Source organism: Symphodus melops (genome assembly GCF_947650265.1).
Source record: "Symphodus melops genome assembly, chromosome: 22".
NCBI lineage: Eukaryota > Metazoa > Chordata > Actinopteri > Labriformes > Labridae > Symphodus > Symphodus melops.
In genome coordinates, this window is record NC_136712.1 from 8,453,388 (window position 1) to 8,473,182 (window position 19,795).

General features: G+C 43.7%; 1 protein-coding gene across 1 annotated transcript; it reads right to left on the reverse strand.

Moving 5' to 3' along the window:
• Positions 1 to 14,594: 14,594 nt before the first annotated feature.
• pim3 (Pim-3 proto-oncogene, serine/threonine kinase) lies at positions 14,595 to 19,494 on the reverse strand. Its single transcript, XM_079335460.1, has 6 exons — positions 18,682 to 19,494; positions 18,348 to 18,457; positions 18,142 to 18,192; positions 17,625 to 17,988; positions 16,557 to 16,733; positions 14,595 to 16,256 (listed from the first exon to the last, which is right to left on the reverse strand). The coding sequence occupies exons 1-6, from the start codon at positions 18,767 to 18,769 to the stop codon at positions 16,048 to 16,050; spliced, it is 999 nt and encodes a 332-aa protein (XP_079191586.1). The 5' UTR covers positions 18,770 to 19,494; the 3' UTR covers positions 14,595 to 16,047.
• Positions 19,495 to 19,795: the final 301 nt, after the last annotated feature.

The following is a 19,795-nucleotide window of genomic DNA, read 5'->3' on the forward strand; positions in this document are numbered from 1 at the left end:
TATATACTCTTCATCCATGCCTTGCATTTGTCCTCTCCGCTTCAGTAACCAGCACGATCCATGCTGTCATATCATGTCTTATCATCCTGCTGTGGAGGGTTTTTTTTTCCCTCCATGGAGTTCATGTGGAATATCACGTCAAGGAGACACGCGGAATAAAGGAGAGGAACAAAGAGAGCTTATGTGCATGTTAGGTGGGTGGTTAAAAGTGCATGTGTGTGTGTGTGTGTGTGTGTGCGTGCAGGCAAGAGAATGGACAATGCACTGTGCTGAAAATGTTGACACACTTAATTGTTTTTTTTTTTTTTAGAATTTGCCTCTCCATGATGTCATGCATAATGCTCCGTGACTCCAGGTGATAGAGCCGGCTATTTGCATACATGAGTTACCAACGATCAACCAGGAAGGAATTAAATCAGAACAGAACTACAGAGTGAAAACAAGGACGGGAAGTTGGTTTCAATTTGCAAACGTTGTCATGCATGAATCTTTTTAGTTTCAATACACACGTTACACAGTGTTCACCTTCCATCCCGAACTCTAAGCCTCGCGTAAAAACAAAAAAATATTGACACCAAAGTGTTGCGTGGCAAGCAGCTACAAGTCTGAGAAGTCCAATAACACCTCTGTAAAAACACCACAGGTCATTTTTTACACATTAGTTGATCCTAATAATACTCATTGAAACAAGAGGTGCTCATAGGTGCGGATTTGAACATTTGAGATTTGGAGTAGCATGCTAAGCTACCTCTTCTTTCTTAAGTTAACACAGTTATATGAGCATGGTATCCACTGTCTTTGAGTCCCACGTGAAAATATATCCGATTTGGAATTGGAAAGCGTTTCTACATGCTGAGCAAAGTCTTTTTGAAGGGTTTCAAAACAGAAAAAGAAATTGTCCAGTGTCGTTGTAGGTTTCTTGAGGCCATTAAAGTGTCATTCATGTGGATGTGTGCCAACGAATCCGATCATGTGCGCCGATGACATCACGAAGAGAGTGTCTTCCCCCTTTTGTCGTCGGTCCGAATGTCGCGGCAATACCAACGTGCTTCTCCTTCGCGTGAACTCAACCGCGTCACATAATTCTAAAAATCCCAGTAAGCACAGAGCTCCGTTTAACCGCGTTGTTTATGCACGGAGGAAAAGCTCCAAAAATAGATCCAGATGGGATGCTACATGATACCAGCGTAACCTTTTATATTGACACATGGAGTAGATGAAGAGTGACATCATCTCTGCCTTAGTCAAACACGTGTAGGAGGAGGAACAAACGGCAAAAAAGAAAGAAAACACACTAGCAGTGCGGATCTGGTTTATTAAATGGGATTTATACACGTACACAGAGAGCAAAAACTAATGATGATGTTGAGATGCTGGACTCCGAAATCTTCAAAGACAGTCAGTGGAGCAGAAACAACTCTCAACTGAGAGCTTCTGAACGCTTGCTTAAAGCCCTCTTGTGACGACTAAGCTAATTTGCTTCCCTCCGTTCCCTCAGCAAAAGTTCTGGAAGGGTCTACAGTCCTGGCAGCATCCTCACTTGTTGAGTAACAAACTGTCCTGGGACTTTTGCCATCCTCATGAACAGCCATGTACTGTATCTTTCTGACCTTTTTTTTTGTTTGTTTGTTTCTTTTAGAAGACGCTCTCTTTTCGTTCATCTGTTTTTCTTTTTTGTTTTTTTTTTGTTGGCAGAGAACAAAAGAGCAAGGTGGTTTGTAGAAAGTTATTTTGAGTTGATGTGCTCTCGCTCAACCTCCAAGCAGAACAGAAGAAAAAAAAAAAAGAGAAGCATTCTCATGTTCAGAGAGGCTTCATCGATTTGCTGACCTCTTCTGTGTTTCATTGTGTACTTGTTAATTCAATGGATTTAAGAGTTGAATCCTTTTTATGTGACATGAAATGCAATAAACACAAATACTGACGCTTGTTAAATATATTTGGCTCTTAAAAATACGTGTGTCAGGATGGGGTACTGCACGGCGTCCACACACTGCTTTTAAATGAGGTTGTGCTGTATGTTCATGTCAAACATCTTTCGTGTGCCATTTAACTTTTAAAAACTGCAGTGTTGCAGAAAAAGGCAGAAAGTGGGGCGTAATCAGTGGCCTCGCTGCTCAGCCACATTTCCATTCTGCTCTTGTGTGTTATGACGCTGGATGTGACCTAGTTCTGTTTGGCCGGCATCTGAGTTCCCTGCTGCAGGTTATACTGCATTGCACTCGCTCGCTCCCTATAAAAACTAAAGCGTTTTGCTACCCGCCTCTGTTTTCTGTGGTACACTGGATGCAAAAAAAAAAAAGAAAGAAGAAGAAGAAGAAGAAAAAAAAAAACGCCTGTGGGGATTCGTGCTCGGCTGCCGCGGTGCCGGAGGAACAGTGGCGGCTTCTGCGCAGCCGTGTGAGTGAAAACACAGCACTCAGCACTGACCTCAGCTCTGTTGTTTTCCTCCCTTTGCTTTAACTCATTCATACACACACTCTGATAACACGGCGGTGCACTGTGAGGCTGCAGCACTGACTTTCTTCATGACACCCAACATTATACGAGCTGCCCTAAAATTTACCAACCATGTGGTCTTTGTAAGAAAACAATCAATATGAGTGATATGAGTTTGATAAGAGAAGAAGTCAGCAGAGAGTGCCTTTAAAAGGATGAAGGCTCCACATTGCTCTCTATGTGTATTTAAAGTGCGTTTAAAGTGCTGACAGAATGGGAATAATGGGAAAGCCCTGTATACAGCATCAACTTTACTGCATTAGTTTCAACTCACCATGTTGAGTACCACATAGTGGACTCAGTTGTGTAAAACCCAAGAAAAGCTTGAAACAAAACTGAAGATGGATGAAATTCAATACGGCATGGGATATTTTTCTCTTAATCTCGTCTCATTACTTTCATTTGTTTAAAGAATTGATTAGATTTTGTGCAGTATCCTTTGTGGAACCCAATGTTTTCTTTGGATGGAGAGAGAAAAAAAAAATAAAAAAATCAACAAGTCGAAGTTTAGAGGGTGAGACGAAGAGCGGGGATGCCATCGTCCACTTCAGTTACAAAGCAAAGTGAAAACTATAGAGTAAAAACGACCCTTGAAAATCTTCAGTTAAAAGCCACGAGAGACAATCACTACAGCTTCCTTATGATCGGCACATGGCCTTCATTAATAACACCCTGAGATGGTGACATCGTTTGCTGTTACACATTAGGCAACATCTATCTGACTTTTTTATTTATTTATATATTTTATTTAGTTTTTCAAAATATGATATAACAGACAAAGACAGCCTTTTTCAACGAAACATTAACAAAAATATATATTATAAATAAATATATTTTTATTTTTTTTAAATTCACAGTTCAGGTTTAAATAAGTAATATGAGGCTATGAAATCTTGTAATAATGCTATATATATATATATATATCACTTATCTCACATATGATAAATAACATGTCAGGGTTCAAGGGTTGCGAGGGGGATTTGGTGATGGGGAGAAAAAAAAAATCCACTCGTACCATTGAAACATTTTAATGTATTTTTCAAATGTATTCATCACTGAATTGTTCTTTTTGTCAATGTCGTTCTTTCAGTTGCCAAAAACAACACACAGCCCTCTAGCCAATCAGAAAAAATCTCTAATAGGCCTATTCTGTCCTCCCTCGAGAACTCCAATCTCTGTATATGGGGTGAGCGCACCAACCACCACGGCCCCCTTCATGGTCCAAATTGTTTTTCACCCAATCTGATTTATTTAATGAAACAAGGGGCTTTTTTTCCAGGCACACATTTGCAACCCTCTGAAAAACAACTCTGCGACCAACAGGCTCCTCTCTCCCACCAGTTGTGAACCACTGAGCTCCAGGACAGTACCTCCAGCTTTATGAGATGAAGCATTGGAGTTTGGTATTGATTATCGGCTCCATGGGTCATATGTCAGAGTTTTAAGTGAAGTGATAGGAAACAGAAAATGAAGTCTGCTTCTCAGGCTGTATTTCAGGTAGCAGTGGAGATGAGTTGCATTGTGGGAATCAAGGATTTGTGTTTCCAGAAGGAAGTAGCACGTGAAAAGTACATTTCAAAAAGTCCTTCTTTGCATTCACAAGAAAGTCTCAGATACTCCTCTCCTAAATCCAGGTTGTTTTCTTCTCATTTGTTTTTAGACTCAGAGTCAAATCGCTGAGATTGTGTTTCATTTTTTTAGTGGTCTATTTTGCAGGGACACATTGCAATTGCTTCTTTATGCTAAATAAACAGCAGGTGCCATGCATACAGGTTTCGGGGTCGCGACTCCTCCAGAGAATATCAAAACCATGCATGCACCTTCCATCAACCTTTAAATAACCAAGAACTTCATTAAAGATGTGCGAGTTGACGCAGACTCTTCGGCCTGTCTACTGTGCTCTTTGTTTGCTTGTTTACTCCTGTGTGAACATATTTGTTCTTTCATGGACAAACGTGTATTCGGTGTCCTTTTTCCCCTCAAGTACCCGTGTGTCCTTGTGTGTGAGTTATGGGAGTGGCACTGAGAGACTTAAAGCCTTTTGGGAACAATGGCGGTGTATTATTGGGAATCCCTTGTTTCCCCTTCTCGGAACTGGCTGTCCTAGTTGTAACATGATCACTGTGACAACCGTGGCTGTCACCGTGGCTACAGAGCTGCAGGTAAACAAGGGGCGGTTTGGAGCGAGGAGAAGTTGAAGGAAAGCAGAAGAAGGCGATGACAAGGGGAAATAGAGGACAGTGAAGGTAAAAAAAAATAAAAAAAAAAGAGATGAGAAGAAACTGAAAAAAGAAATGTGAAATGAGCGAGAGGAAATGAAGGAAGGTAATATTAAAAAAAAAAAAAAAAAAGGATAACGATACGAGGTAGAGAGAGAGAGCGAGAGAGAAAAGGAGGAAAGAGTGGGGAGAGAAAGTTGACCGACAGCCAGAGAGGTGTAGAGTCAGGTGAACAGGAAATGGAAGGAGGCTTTATTCGTGACAGGCTAATACAGCATGGAGGTCACGGTGTTCCGGAGCTTTCCGTGACGGATTGCTTCGATGCGCTGATCAACATGGTCACCTTGAACGCAGCGGGAGGACAACGGGGTCACTGTGACGACGTGTTGGTTGGCAAAAGAGATCAGTCCGGAGGAAGACAATTTCAACTTCATTTCTCGAAGTGTTGTGAAATAAAAACACTTTGGTTTCAATCAGAAATTTAAAATACAAAAATCAAACTGATAGATTTGAAGTAATCTGAAATGTAATCTATTTTTTTTTTTATTTATGTGTCCAAGATGGGATGGCTGTGGCTCAGTCGGTAGAGTCGTCTCTTAACTGGTCGGGGGTTTGATCTCCAGCTCCTGCAGCTACACGTCTGGCGTGTCCTTGAGCAAGACACTAACCCCAAGTTGTTCCCGCTGCTTTGTTGACGGTGTATGAAAGCAGTGGCTCACTTCTGATGGTAACTTTACAAAGCAGCCTCTGCTATCAGCGTGTGAATGGGCTGCTGTGGCCTGTGGTGGAAGACAGAGTCGAAAAGCGGTATACAAGCTCAAGTCCATTTACCATATACCAAGAGGTCATTAAGACCTGTGGCTCCTTCATTCCAAGTCCTCTCTCTCCCTCTCTCCCCAAAAAGTGACTATCCACTTTCATAAAAGGTACCTGTACTGCTTTGTACCTGTGTAAATCACAAACATGTATTCTATATTCCCTAAAGTTAAAACATGAGAGATGAAAGAGAGAGAGAGAGAGAGAGAGAGAGAGAGAGAGAGAGAGAGACCAGCATTGGAGCCTTGACACAACCATCTGGAAACATGGGCCTTAGGTAACTGGGTCACACACATGCACACCCGTGTAAACACACACACACACACACACTGAGTCTTTTCCTTTCACCCCACAGAAGGAGCGATACCCATCTCCAGACTTCTTTCCTCTCTGACAGGCCAGTTTGCTTAAAAAACACAGTTTTTAATCGTGTGTACTGCCACATCCATCTTTACTTTATCATTTAGTCGTTGTTTTGTTGTTGTTGTTGCTTTTTGGAAGGGGCTGGGGTGGGATGGGAGGGGCTTTAGCCTTCATTTCGCCAGGACAGTGGATAGAGCTGAAAAACCGGGTAGAGAGGAAAGGAGCCACAGGTCAGATCCTTGCCATTGGACGAACGTCCTAACAACCGGGCCACCTGTCATATCGACCCACTTCTGACTTTTTGCCCCCAACATGAAATATCCGGGGCCTGACATTGAAGGGTTATGACCGAGATTTAAGTTTGAGGGATTTCTTTAGAGACAGGGCAGTGGGTAGAGTCAGAAATCTGGGACAGAGGGAGAGTTGGGAATGACATGCCGGAAAGGAAAAACGTCCATTAATCAATGTAATACTGTACAATTAGAGTTGTTCCTTGGCTGACTTTTAAAAAAAATAATAATAATTTAAATGGTTGATGTTTGAAACATTCCAAAGTCTTAGCTATTACAGGCGTCTTCAGAAAGCTCTCAGTTTCACTCCCAGCACGTTCAATTCTTAGAAAGCAAAAAAAAAAAAAAAACACAACATTCTTGTCTTTCTGTTCCCACTGATTCCCAGGATCCTCCCAGGCCGTATATTCCCAGGCTACACGGGTGGTGAAAGTGCCGCTCCATGCTGCACCTACTGCGGCTAAAAGCAAGAAGCTGAGGAGGAGCAGCGTTTTTTTTTTTTCCCCCCACAGTGATACTTTTCTCTCCTCTCCTTGCAGCTCCCATACATTCCTGGTCGCACAAGGGCAGCCTAACTTGGCCTGAAGCGGTTGTTACATACCTGTGGCAAACATCCGCCCTTTAATCATTGTCATCGAGGAGACACGCCAGCTTTCGCGACAGTCCTGAACGCGAGGCTGAATGCCCTGCCATTCTCACAGCTTGTCATCGTAACCCCTTGCTTGTGTAAACCGTTCTTCCACGTAGTGACATTTACTCGGCAGAAATAAAAGAGAAGTTGATTTGTTTTTCTTTTGTCACCGCTCTGATATAACGTGTTTATCTTTCAAAAGAGACAGCCGGGGCAAAGAAGTGGGTCACAGAAGAATAAGTCTAGAAGTTATTTTTTTGAAGAAAAGGGGGAAATCTACTTTCAGATTGAGAGATGAGGTAGTGCAGGAACAAAAAAAAAAACATCAGCTTGAAGATAAGTGGGCCTGCAGCATGATAAATTTAGCATGATTGCTGTGAGTCATGACAAAAGTACTGTTTCAAATGTAGGTCTGCACAAACTGGACTTGTGGAACCCATGAGATGGAGCTTCAGTCTAGACTCATTTTCCTCTGAGTCTCTTGTCCTGCTCCATTTTCCATGCAAATACTGTTACCCTTAATGCAGGTTGTTTTCTTTCCCGCCTCTCTCATAATACTAAGGGGGTAAAGACGAGCTGGTGGATTTCCCAAGGACACATCGGAGGTGTGGCTGCCGGAGCGAGACGTTGAACCCCAAACTTTCTGGTTGAGAGACAACAAACTCAACCAGTGAGCCACGGCAGGCGGCACGGTTCAAGCCTGGCATTCTTTCCCTGAAGACATTCCCCATTCTCTCCCTAATATCCAACTTTTACATCTAAATAAAAAGGCAAAAAGACCCAGAAATAAATCTTACAAAAAAAACATGGAAGATGCCGAGTTTAAAGAGAAGAATGCACTCAATTGATTAAAGTGAAAGTAAAAATGTTTTAGAGCTGCAAAAGAAGCTAGCTTTGAAATTAGCATCATCAACAACTGATTGCATCAATCAAATCATTGTTCACATTGTCCCGATTCATAACACATCTCAAAACAGAGCAGGTAAAAGACATTACTCATTGTTTTGTTACTAGAGAAAATTGGGACAAAAGGGGAGATGGGATTAGATGGAGGAAGGATTTCTCCTTTGGAGTTTGTCGCGTTCCTGTCGCCTACACTTCCCCGACGCCGAGGTGGAGGTCGGCGCGGTCCGTGCATAAATGAGGACGGCGGTGGTTGTGGCAGGCGACGCGGCCCCGATGGCGGCGGCTGGGTGTCAGGGGATGTCGGGCGGTCTTAGTTCCCCAATCATGTCGCTCAAGATCTCACATAGCATCTACCAATTAGTATAAAGAAGAAAAAGCAAAACTAATTGAAGCGACTTGAACTGTGAGAAACTGGCCAGCTGGCTCCCAGTGGAATGGATGTGTAAGAGAGGAAGACCGTCACGCATGCTTGTGCACAAATCCCAAAAAGAAAGATGGAGGATGATCCGTACCTAAAAGTGGATCCGACTGAAAGCCTGGCTTCCCCGGTTCGACTGAAACGACCAGTTTTGCCGTACTTCCACTGAAGTACATTTTCATTCAAAGTAGTACTGTTGTACTCTTTCCACTCCTGTTTCTGTTACCATAATTCACACCTCAGTGCAGAGAAAGAAAAAAAAAGGCAGTCACTCATCCCGATTTTAAAACTCCAACAGACTCCGTGCCCAAAGATCTGTGCTCGCTGCCCGACTGAGTTTTTGATATCTTCGGGGGCCATGTTTGTCTCGAGTTGAAGGCAGCGCTTGAGAGCCGAGGTCCTGCAACAGAACCTGGCTTGACGGGGTCGTCCTAACCGCGCTCTCAACCATGGGAACGTTCAGCCATTCACTCTCGACCTGTTTATTATGAGGGCGCAGGGGGCTGGAGCCTGTCCCACCATGCATTGCGCCAAAAGGAAACACTCTGATGGAGGAGTCATCCATCACTAGCCACTCTTCTTCTTCTTCTTCTTCATGGATGTCTTCAGACTGTGGGAAAGAAACCCGAGTATCGAGTGAGAAGGTGAAAACGTCCCACAGAACAAACAAACGAAGCGAAGGGAATGGAAACCCAGCGATGACCACGGTGCCGTTCTCACTTAGGACAACATATCGGTGAGACTGTGAAAATCAAGGAACGGATAAGAACAACAACAATCTCGCCTTTTTGTTTGCAGCGACATGCTGCTGCGCTACAAGCAATGTTACTTCGGGACAGATATTTCCCCCAAATAGTGTCCCGTTTCATCAGCAGAAAAGGATCCTCTCATCACGCCAGAGAAACGCATAACAGCCTCAGGACGAACTGAACATGAGGTCAACGATTCCTTTGATCGAATTACACACTCAAATAAAAGACTGTAACAACTCGCTCTTGCTGCGCGCACACACACACACACACACACACACACACACACACACACACTGTCTTAATTCCCACTTGTAAAGCCCTCCTTTCTTCTCACTGTCCTCTCACGTTTTGTTTTTCTCATCTGCCCCTCTGACCACGTTTCTGTCTCTCGCACATGCTCCCGTTCGACTTATCTCGCTCATATTAAGCCGTTGCAGTCACCTCAGTCTTCCTGCTGGGATCTGCAGTTGTTGATGTTTTTTTGGGAGCCTGGCAACAGCAGCAGAGTGCGCAGCACAGATCCAGCCTTTGTAGCCCTGCTTCCATTTAATCTATCGAGTTTGTTTGGGTTGCTTGTGTGCATGCCTTATGTCTTTATACAACGGTGTGTATGTGTGTTTTTCTCGCCCGAGCGTTTCTTTTCACGTCTCCTAAAACACAGTGTTCTTATTTTTACGGCATATCCCGTCAACCCAGAACAATGAGTTCCTTTAAGGTGCTTGGTGACGGCAGCAGGTTCCCACCCCAGGTACTCCTCTCTAGCAACAGCACAGGTTTTTTTTTGTTTTTTTTTGGCAAAGTTGAGCCAGACCTAGTGGAAAGTCCCGTAACAGAGAGAACAGGGAGGCCTGCAGTCAGTCAGGCATCCTGCAACCCTCAGCAACCACGACAGCACACCAAAAAAAAACGGAAGCCCTTCACCATCGTTACGATCAGTTAAAACTGCAGATCCTTCAAGTTGCAGTTCTAAAATGTGAAATTTTGAAGCGATGAAATCCACTATATTGAAATTTTATTTTTGGTATCTTAGCACAGTTTCCAGCAACTGAGAGATGTAAAGGTTTGTCCCTGCACATTTTAGAAGTAGAGGAGGGGGGGTCCACTGTTGTTCAAGCCTGAGCTCCTCCAGTCTGCATGCCATGCAAGTGTAAGTAAGTAGGTAAAGCTTTATTTATACAGCACTTTTTAAAACACGTTAAAAAGTGCTTAACATAACAAGGAAATAGTGTCTGTGGGAAAGATCCTGAACTCCAAATTGCTCCCAAAGACACACCCAAGACTGTGAGAGCGTGTGCAAATGACTAGGCAGGTTGAGACTTTCTTAAAGCAGCTTGCAATGTAAGTGTATGAAAAAAAAAGAAGGTTGGAATGGTTGAATGTCATATGTCGAGTGTGACGGGAAGTGGGACATAGTTGCAGACCCAGGGGTGTGTTAAAGTTATCCAGAAAGGATAACCACAAGAATCGCAAGCGATAGATTGGAGAGGGGGAGGGGAATCACAGAGAGCCAATACACCCTTCTAAACCGAATTATGCACCGGAAATGATTCACTAAACCACAGCTGACTCAAAAATAAAAAATTGTCCAGAAGATACAGAAAACAACTCATAAAAGTAAAGGCTGCCAGGGAGGCCTTAACACTCAACTCAAAATGATGGGGAATGTCAACAAAACTAGCGAACACCCCAAGTTGTTCAAGGCCGAGGGTTCGATCCCCAGCTCCTGCAGCAACAGTAACGTGTCCGATGTGACACTTAAACCCAAGTTGTTCCCGCTGCTTCATCAGCGGCGTATAAATGCTTCAGATTGGATTAGTTACTTCTGACGGTCACTTTACATAGCAGCCTCTACTATCAGGGTGTGAATGGGAAGGTGTGACATGACGTGTAAAAGCACTTTGAATAGTCAGACAACTGGAACAGGGTGATACAATCTCAACTCTAGTTACCATTTACAAATGCACAGAAAGTTCCTCTATTTTTGTTCACGAACGCAACAAGAGGAACCACAGGGAGAAGCTCTCACTACCTCTGAAGGTGAGATAATGAGTCGGCAGACAGCGCTGAAGTCCAACAGCATATATGAACTCCCCTCACCTGGTTTTAATCAAGGCCAATCAGCCACAAACACACCTGACTCTGCTCTGAGGCGATTCAATCACCAACCTCAGAGAGAAGCTCGAGCGTGCCTTCACAGCTCCTTTACTCTTTTTTTTGTTCATCTTTTGTTGTTGTCCCATTGTGAAGAAATAAAAAGACCAAAGTGAGGTGAATCGACTTTTTATGTATCTGAGGAAACGGGTCTTGATTTAGTTTATCAAACTTCTCAGCATGTTGCAAAATGTTCAAAATCACGATCGCACCGTGACTCTCGTACCGTGATAATATCGTATAAAACATGTACAGCTATTAAAATGAAGGTCATCCAAACTAATTCATCAATTTACAACAGACAGTGTATTCCTTCATTTAAACAGCGTTGTCTTACAACTGTTCGCCAACTTGCTAGTTGAGGGTCATAAAAAAAAGCATGCACATACATACGCTAAATGTATATTTTTAAAAAATCTAAAACTAAAGAGACGACTCACAGGATATATTGTTCCCCATCAGTGTTCAGAAGGTGGTGAAAGCATGCACGCTTACATCCGAACCAGAATGAAACAAACACACTTTAATGCAAACTCATGCATGTCCTTAACCAAAGGGTCAGCTCAATGGATGGACACACACTCACGGAGAGCAGCAGTGTGAAGTGTAGTATCACGAGCAAGAGTGTATCACTAGTGTTGGAGCTGGCACTGCCGCGTTTGCTGCCTGTGTGGGTGCCACCCACCCGCCCATCTGTGCCCATTGGGGCCCTCAGGCCGCGTGTCCATCTGGCATCTTCCTGTGTCTGTCGAGTTGTCACCTATGCCGGCCCCCGTCGACAGACTCAACGTGCCAGCACTTTTTCTCCGAGAAAAGTTCTGAATATAATGACCTCAACTAAACTTAGGGGTCTATCATAGAAATGAATGTAGTGAAATTACAAACGAATAAAAACAATCACTTTGTCCTTTACCAAACTGTTATACAATGATGCTGGCTGAGATCAGACTGACTTGTCATTTTCGCAGCACTGTCTAGCACCACTGATGCTTGATTCTTATATCCATGTTTCACAAGGTTGTATAACTGACTGGCTGTTCCTGAGAGGAACAGTTTTCATGTCCTAGAAAATATACTTATACTCCTTTTTCTTGACAAGATATCTTCACAATATATATAAGCTATATTTAGCGTATCTTAATCATAAACACTTAAATTAGGGGACACCGCAAAAATTCTAAGTTGCCGGTCGGAGACGGCATCAGAAACGCCCCCTAAAGTCGGAATTCCAACTTGGAAACTTGGCGAACCTTCAGTAGCCCGAGTTCAAATCAAATCGGGCTGCTCCATGCGTCAACCAATCACGTCGATGGTGTCATTTAAGTTCTCTCCCCGGAGGTGAAGCTTCTTTAAAAAAAAAAAAAAATATATATATATATATATATATATAAACACAAAGTATAATGTGTTAAAACAAGTGAGGCTTTAGGATACTATAAGGTTCATCACTGATGCTAAGCTACGCTAATGACTTGCTGTATAGCATCATATTTAACATTAAGGCGTGAGTTAAAGCTCTGAGAGTTAAAGTTGTCAACAATATTAGCATTACCACCGTGATTACATGCTAGAAACATGTCCAACGCCAAGGAAAAATGAAATATAATTGTTTTCTCAAAAAGCCTTTAACAGGTGTATTTCTACTGGTAGATGACAATACTCTATATTTATTATAATGTACTATAATGTGAAACAATTCCATGTCAAGATTTCTTTCTTCGATGTTTACCCATCAAAGATTCAAATGTTCCTTTAATTGTGCCATTTTACGTTTCAACAGGTCGGGGGGGGACACACTCAAATCTTTATAGAATAGACTAAGTTGCAGTGATGGATGAGACACATAAACCAGCCTTTGGGGATCAGACTGTAACTGACAACATATGTGGCGTATGCCCCGTTTGATTTAATGAGGATTTCACGGTGAGATTGGATGAGGCTTCCCGATAGTCTTCCCTTTCAGCAGAAGGGAGTCTGATGAAGACAAGTTGCTAGTCATTTGCATGTCAAAAAGCGTGGAAACTCACAGACAATAGAGGATTCCCAGGCTTGTAAATAGAAACACAGATGTCAACGTATTGGGTCTGACACCAGCAATCATTCAAGGAGGTGCAGAGGTGCTGTGGGACAATGTTTAAGATTGATGAAAAGCCATCCTCCGCTAATATTCTCATATCCTCAATCTCAATCCTTTGAAAACGTTTCAACACAAAGGGAAATGTACATGTCAGCTGAATGTGAAGCCAAAGTCAGAAGCTAGGTAGCTAAGTTCAGCACATGAAACAGGGAAAAGCTCAAGGTTTCTGTCTGTCTTTATATTCGCCACTGTTGCCAATTGCTTTCCCAAGGTGGATTAAAGTTTAATCTCTTTTTTTATATATAAATACGCACAGCAGAGTACAGTTTGTATCTGCTTTTAATTTGATGTCCTTCGATAAATGAAGTTTTTGCTTGGCACTGTATGAAAACATCTGATTGGTTAATTGATAAACTGATGCATGTTTTTTTCTACACTTACATTTTTATCTATTTTCATTTTTTTTGCACTGTGTGATTTTCTCCTGCTATCCTGCTTTGCTGCTGTAACGCTGTAAATTTCTCAGCTCGTGAGATGAATAAAGGATTATCTCATCTTATCTTAAACAAATATGATGCACTACACATCAAAATGACTGAATTGTTAAAATATGAATGATAATACTGCTCACATCTCACTGAAACACCCTCAAACACACACACACACACACACACACACTCACACGGTAGACAAACGCACATATACACGCTGTATCATGAGCCTGTTACTCACAGCCCTCCTGCATCCACAAACAGAATGACTTAAGTGATGGTGCACAAGGTCGACAAGCAGGATGTAGGCTTTATAAGTTGGTTATATATGTAATAGGCTGCATGGGTGTGATGATGCATAACAACCTGCCCCCCCCCCTCCCCATCCACGTCATACCAGCTAGCGCTCCCTCCTCCCCTCGACTCATCTGCCTCTTATTAGCCCGGTGTTTTTCTGCAGGTTGTCACCCAGTTAATGGCTCCTGTGATGTTTCACCTCAGCCAAGCTGTCAGTCGTGACGCTCGTAACAATGCTGCTATTATTGCAATGGGAAGTGTAAATGAACCACGTGCTACATCTGACATGTATATTAGCGTGGGGCGCAGCCTCCTTGTCCCGAGGGACTGCAGTCAGCAGATGATGAATATGGGAGAGGAATCACTTGGAGTATATGTAAGGTAACACACAAGGCTCAGAATGATCAGGACACCACACTTATTTATGTACATAAAAAATGGGAGTTTAATTGAAACTTTGTATCAAAAAATAGCAATATCCATCCTTCACAGCCACAAGTCACACAGCTAGAATGAGAAGTCTCCGTTGTGATGCGATGCGACAGCTACGGAAGCTGTCGTCCAGCTTTTCCATAGTTGAAATTAAATCTGGACAGTACAGAAACCCCCCGATGGAATTCTCCGATACTTTACCGTTCAACATTCCCGACAGACCTTTTTTTTTTAAATTTTTATCTTTTTTAAAGTAGTTAAATAACATTCAAATGCTCTTTTTCAAATTTAAGTAAACTTGTTTTATTCTGCTTTACATCGATAAACCGCTTCAGTGCATCCTCCACATCTCAAGAAAAAAACAAAAAGTCGAAATGTAAAAATAAGTTATAGGAATGCAAACCAAAGACTAAGTAGGATATGCAAATGTGTAGGTGGGGGTGGGGTCGGGGGGGGCTTTTAAGCATAGACAATAAATAAATAAATAACCACAGAGTGTGGAATGTCTACATGTTCATGAAATAAATTATAAAGGGGGGAGAGAAAAAACTGTACACACAAAAAGAAAAAAAAAATACACTGTACAATATTTGTTGAAAAAAACAAAAAACATAATTGAACAATGAATATTGCATTGATTGTGCATTTCACACCCCGAACCCTGAGGGATGCCAGGGGGCGGGGGCCGTGTAGTGTCAAGCAGTGAGATGGCAAAGAGGCAAAAAAAAAAAAAAAGTCAAGAGGGCCAAACACCCAGCAGTAGGCATGGGTAGACAAGAGGGAGAAAAAGGTGGGGGGGTGGGTGGGGGAGGAGGAGGAGGTGTGAGTGTGTAGACATTTTGTAGACATTCAGAAAAGACAGGATCCAGTTTCCAAAAACACCTGTTCAGGCTATAGAGTGAGTGAGCAGCGTTAAAGAGAGCGACACAGAGCTGAGTCGAGTGTTTTTCAAGTATTCCATTGTCAGGAGGAGCCCCCACCTCTTTCTCTCCCATCTAATGTTATCCTAACCCCTCTGGCTGGGGGGGGGGGGGGGGGGGGGGGGGGGGGGGGGCTGATAAGCCTAGGGTGATGGAAAGGAGGGGAAAAAAACAAAAAACAAAAAAAAATAACAGCCTCTGCCCCTCCTTTCCATCACAGCACAGTCAGCTTCACCACCAGGCCACAGGCAGATCCACCCCCACCCCCCCACAAAAAAAAAACAGAGTTGTTGATGAAAGCACCCCCCCCAGAAAAGCAGCTTTCCAAAAAAAGGCACTACAAAATAAAAATAAAAACATTTAAATAAAAAGGTTTTTCTCCGAGCTCTATGAGAGCAGCCATGTCTGAATCGGGGGGCCTTGCCAGCTGCATATACCAGCCAGGTAACAAAACGAGTGAAATGAAGTTACACAAAAAAGGGAGGGGGGGGGGGGGTAAATAGTGCTGGTAAGACCACCCAAACAGAAAAATGTTCCCGATTTGGAAACAAGAATAATAATAAACATAATGAAAAAAAGAGGAAAAAAAGGGGGAGAGGGGGAAATAACATGAGCAAAAACAAATGGTAATAAATTAGAAATTCCCTACAAAAGAGGAAAATTAAAGTACATTGAGCTCGATCAGCTGAGTGAAACATCCAGCCACTGATGGCTGGTTGGGCCACAGGCTGTTGGCCATGAGTCCATTATCACTCCTCCCCCCCATTAGAGTCTTTTTCAGTCCATCAGAGGCTCTCCTTGCTTGAGCTTGTGCTTGACGAAGAGTCTGTGTCGATGGTTCTGAGGCAGATCTCGCCAGCTGCCGGCTCCTCCGGTGACTTGGGCGACGACTCTGTCGTGGTCGCCCTCATCCACGGGTGGTCGCAGATCTGCTCCAGGGTGGGCCGGTCTGAAGGCCTCAACGCCAGGCACCATTTGATTAGTTGCTGGCACTCTGAAGGACGAGACAGAAATGATGTTATAGAGGGGTTTGTCTGGATTTGTATTTGGTGGTGTGCAGCCAATAGAATGAGAGAACACTAAGTGCACCGATGGAATCCTAATGGCAAGAATCTCAGTTTTCTTAATCTTTTATCAGCCATTAGTCCATTATGATTGTGAGGTCTTATTTTGATGTAAACTGAGTCATCATCCAGTCAAACCCAGAGATGCATTCAGTGGCTGTACCAGCTCCTGCAGCTAGAGGGCAACAGAGTCAACACATGTATAGTTCGGCTTGTTGTGCTTCACTTACCGGCTGAAATCCTTCTTCTGAAGTAAAGTCGACCCCTGAGGATCTCCTCGTCTTGCTCAAAGGGAATATCTCCGCACACCATGTCGTAAAGCAGCACGCCTAGCGACCACACCGTCGCTGAGCGACCATGGTATCTGTGAAAGCGGATCCACTCCGGGGGGCTGTATACTCTCGTACCTAAGGAAGACACAGAAAAGGAAAAAAGGGAGATGTTGAGTGATGACTGTCCAGTAGTGATGATCGTATGAGATTACAAGTTTCTATTTATTAAAGATTATAAAGTGTCACTGAATGTCAACATGGGGCTTCCTTGCTCAAAAATCAGGGAACAGCAAAGAGACAGCAAATAACAATAAGAAAAGAAGCAGAGAATAATTCATGTGGATGTGTAAAATGGCTGAGTCATGGTAGAAATGCTTTCCATCTTCTCTAAGCCACAAAACACAAACTGGGTGACCTGCCTGCCTGCGTCTCCTCCCTCCCTCCCTTCTTCTCCTCCCCCCTCCCTCCCTCTTGGAAGGAGGAACTTCGATACCAAAAAAAAAAAGGCAATGTGAGCTCATCACGTGAGCAGCCTCCGACTCGGGTTTCACAACAAACAGATGTTACGTGGCACTGACCTAATAATACCCAGAAAACTGCGACCGAGTCACGCTTTAAAAAACTAAATAACAGCCGGAAACATTAAAGTTATCCTCCTTCTCACAAGACGAGGCGGCATGATGGAAACGGGCTCAAATTGGATTAACAAGCAGTGAGTCATATCCGTAAAAAAACACAACACGCGCCTCATGAATCCTGAATCCCATTTATTATTGGACATCTCCGTCGTAATGATAAGGCGCGAGACCCCCAAGGCAAGGAAAACCCTCGACCAAAAACAGACCACTGCGTCACGAGCGCGTGAACGCCTCCATGTCTGAATATAGCACAGCGGAGCATCAAGGGCAAACACAAACCAGCCCACACGGACATGAATTCATCACAAACAAATCACACATCCACCATCCTGCGGTCTCATAACAGCAATTAAGGTGACAACATAAAAGGGAGATGGGAGCTGCTCACCATCGAAATCGGTGTAGACTGTGTCCTTGAGAATCGCCCCTGAGCCAAAGTCAATAAGCTTGAGCTCCCCGGTGCGCAGATCCACGAGCAGGTTTTCATCCTTGATGTCTCTGTGTACCACACCGCAGCTGTAGCAGTGTCTGACCGCCTCCAAAACCTGGCGGAAAAAGCCCCGAGCCGTGTCCTCGTCCAGGGCGCCCTTCTCGGTGATGAAGTCGAAGAGGTCCTTGACGAGCTCCGGCCTCTCCATGACGATCAGCCAGCCGTCCGCGCGCTCATAATAGTCCAGCAACTTGATAACTCCGCGAAACGTCGAGCTGACCTTTTTGAGCAGCAGGATCTCCAAAGGCACCATAGATCCATTCTGAAACAACGATGAAATACGTTTTTATTGGAGGGGGATACATCCATGTATTTCACAGCACAATGCCCCCACCCTGCAGCGAGCATGGGAGGAGGAGGAGGGGGGGGGAACCAAAACAAACCACACACACATAGATCGGGGATGAGTACTTACAATTGTGCCCCACTCGGTCACCCTCTCCTTCGCGACATGCTTCACTGCAACCTGAAATAACAACATACAAGGGAATATCGTTAGAAAAACCGCGTGAAATAACGTGATAGAGTCACGTAATAGTGGCGAAGCAAAAGGACGGCCCCCCGGCATTGATGGCGCCACATGCCAGATCAAAACACAGACGCCGCTTCCCTCGTTCTTACCGGTGCGCCATCAGAGATCCGGCTGCCGGCGTACACTGTGCCAAACCCTCCGCTGCCGAGCACGGAGCCCACTTGGTAAACCTTTTCGAAAGGCTCCTTCTCCGCTTTCACTGCAAGTACAAGTGGAGAAATAAGTGTTTTAAAATAAAGTGCTGGGTTCTTACAAGAGAGCGCCGCTTAGTGCGAAGTCAGCTTCAAACGAGGCAGCCGACCTTCCATTAAACTAGCAGTGTAAGGTCGGATACATTTCTGAAACCACTTATTAGTTCTTAATGTTGAATTAAATCCCTACAAAAGCGATAAAAAAAGGCATCACTCTATGGTTGTCACTCACCCGGTTGGAGCTGTATTTTCACTGGTAGATGGTCCATACTTGAAGGATTGCAAATGTGCGAAAAAGAACCAAACTTTGACAGCAACATATTCAAGCTGAAAACCCTGGTTGCAGAAGATTCCTATTCACCCCCGAGAAGAGTCAGAAGAACCGATATAGTGAGACGAAAAAAAGTGGGTTCAGGCGCTGTTTAAATGATGGTGCAGACCCGTCTTGGCTCCAATGCGAATAATAATATATCCAGCAGTGCGCCAACTCCGCCGCACCGCGCCCGTCAAAGTCGTGTCACGACCATGAAGTCGTGCATCCTTTTCCAAAAACCGGCATGAAAGCTGACTTAGGTGTGTCGACTCAAGTAACTCAGAAGAAACAGTCCTTTTAAGTGATGAAAAAGCCCACACTCCGATGTGTATGGTAGCCGTATCAACAGTGGAGTGCGTTCAAATGCCCTCCGCAGTGTGTTGTTATCCTGAAGAGTGGCCGCTGTCTGAGCTTTGGCGCGGTCTCCCCAAGCCAATATTTTGACGCGCAGTAGGATGTTAATATCCCTCCGCGTCCACTACAAGTCGACACGTTTGCTCAATGCCTGTGTAAATCTAATATTTAGCACCATTTAATTATCCACATACAGATACTGAGCACAACATGTAATTATTATTTGCCATTATTCCAAAATGTCTCTGAAACGATCCTTTTCACCGCGCACTACTTTATCATAGTACGAGACGCCCAAGAATCCCTGTCTGGGAGCTATGCGCTGTGTTCACTATCCACTCGGAGGACACGACCAATGAGATGTCGTATATAAATACTGTGTTGCGTATCTGGACCAATCGAGAAAAAGTTATTATAATAAAGCAGGCTTTTGAGCGCACGTGGCGGCAATTCCGCGCCGTCCTCTTCCCCCCCTTTCCTCTGCAGCTCTGCAGTGGGAGACGGACACAAAGTGCATGGTATGTGGGAGGAGTTCACTTAATATAGTAAACCAGCACAAACTTCTGTCCACCTCATTAAAGTTGCTTTGTGTCTGCATTTGTGTATTTTTTTTAACTTAATGTAAGAAATTAAAAAGACGAGGGAGAAGAAAACAAGCATATTGTTGTCTTCAAAAAAC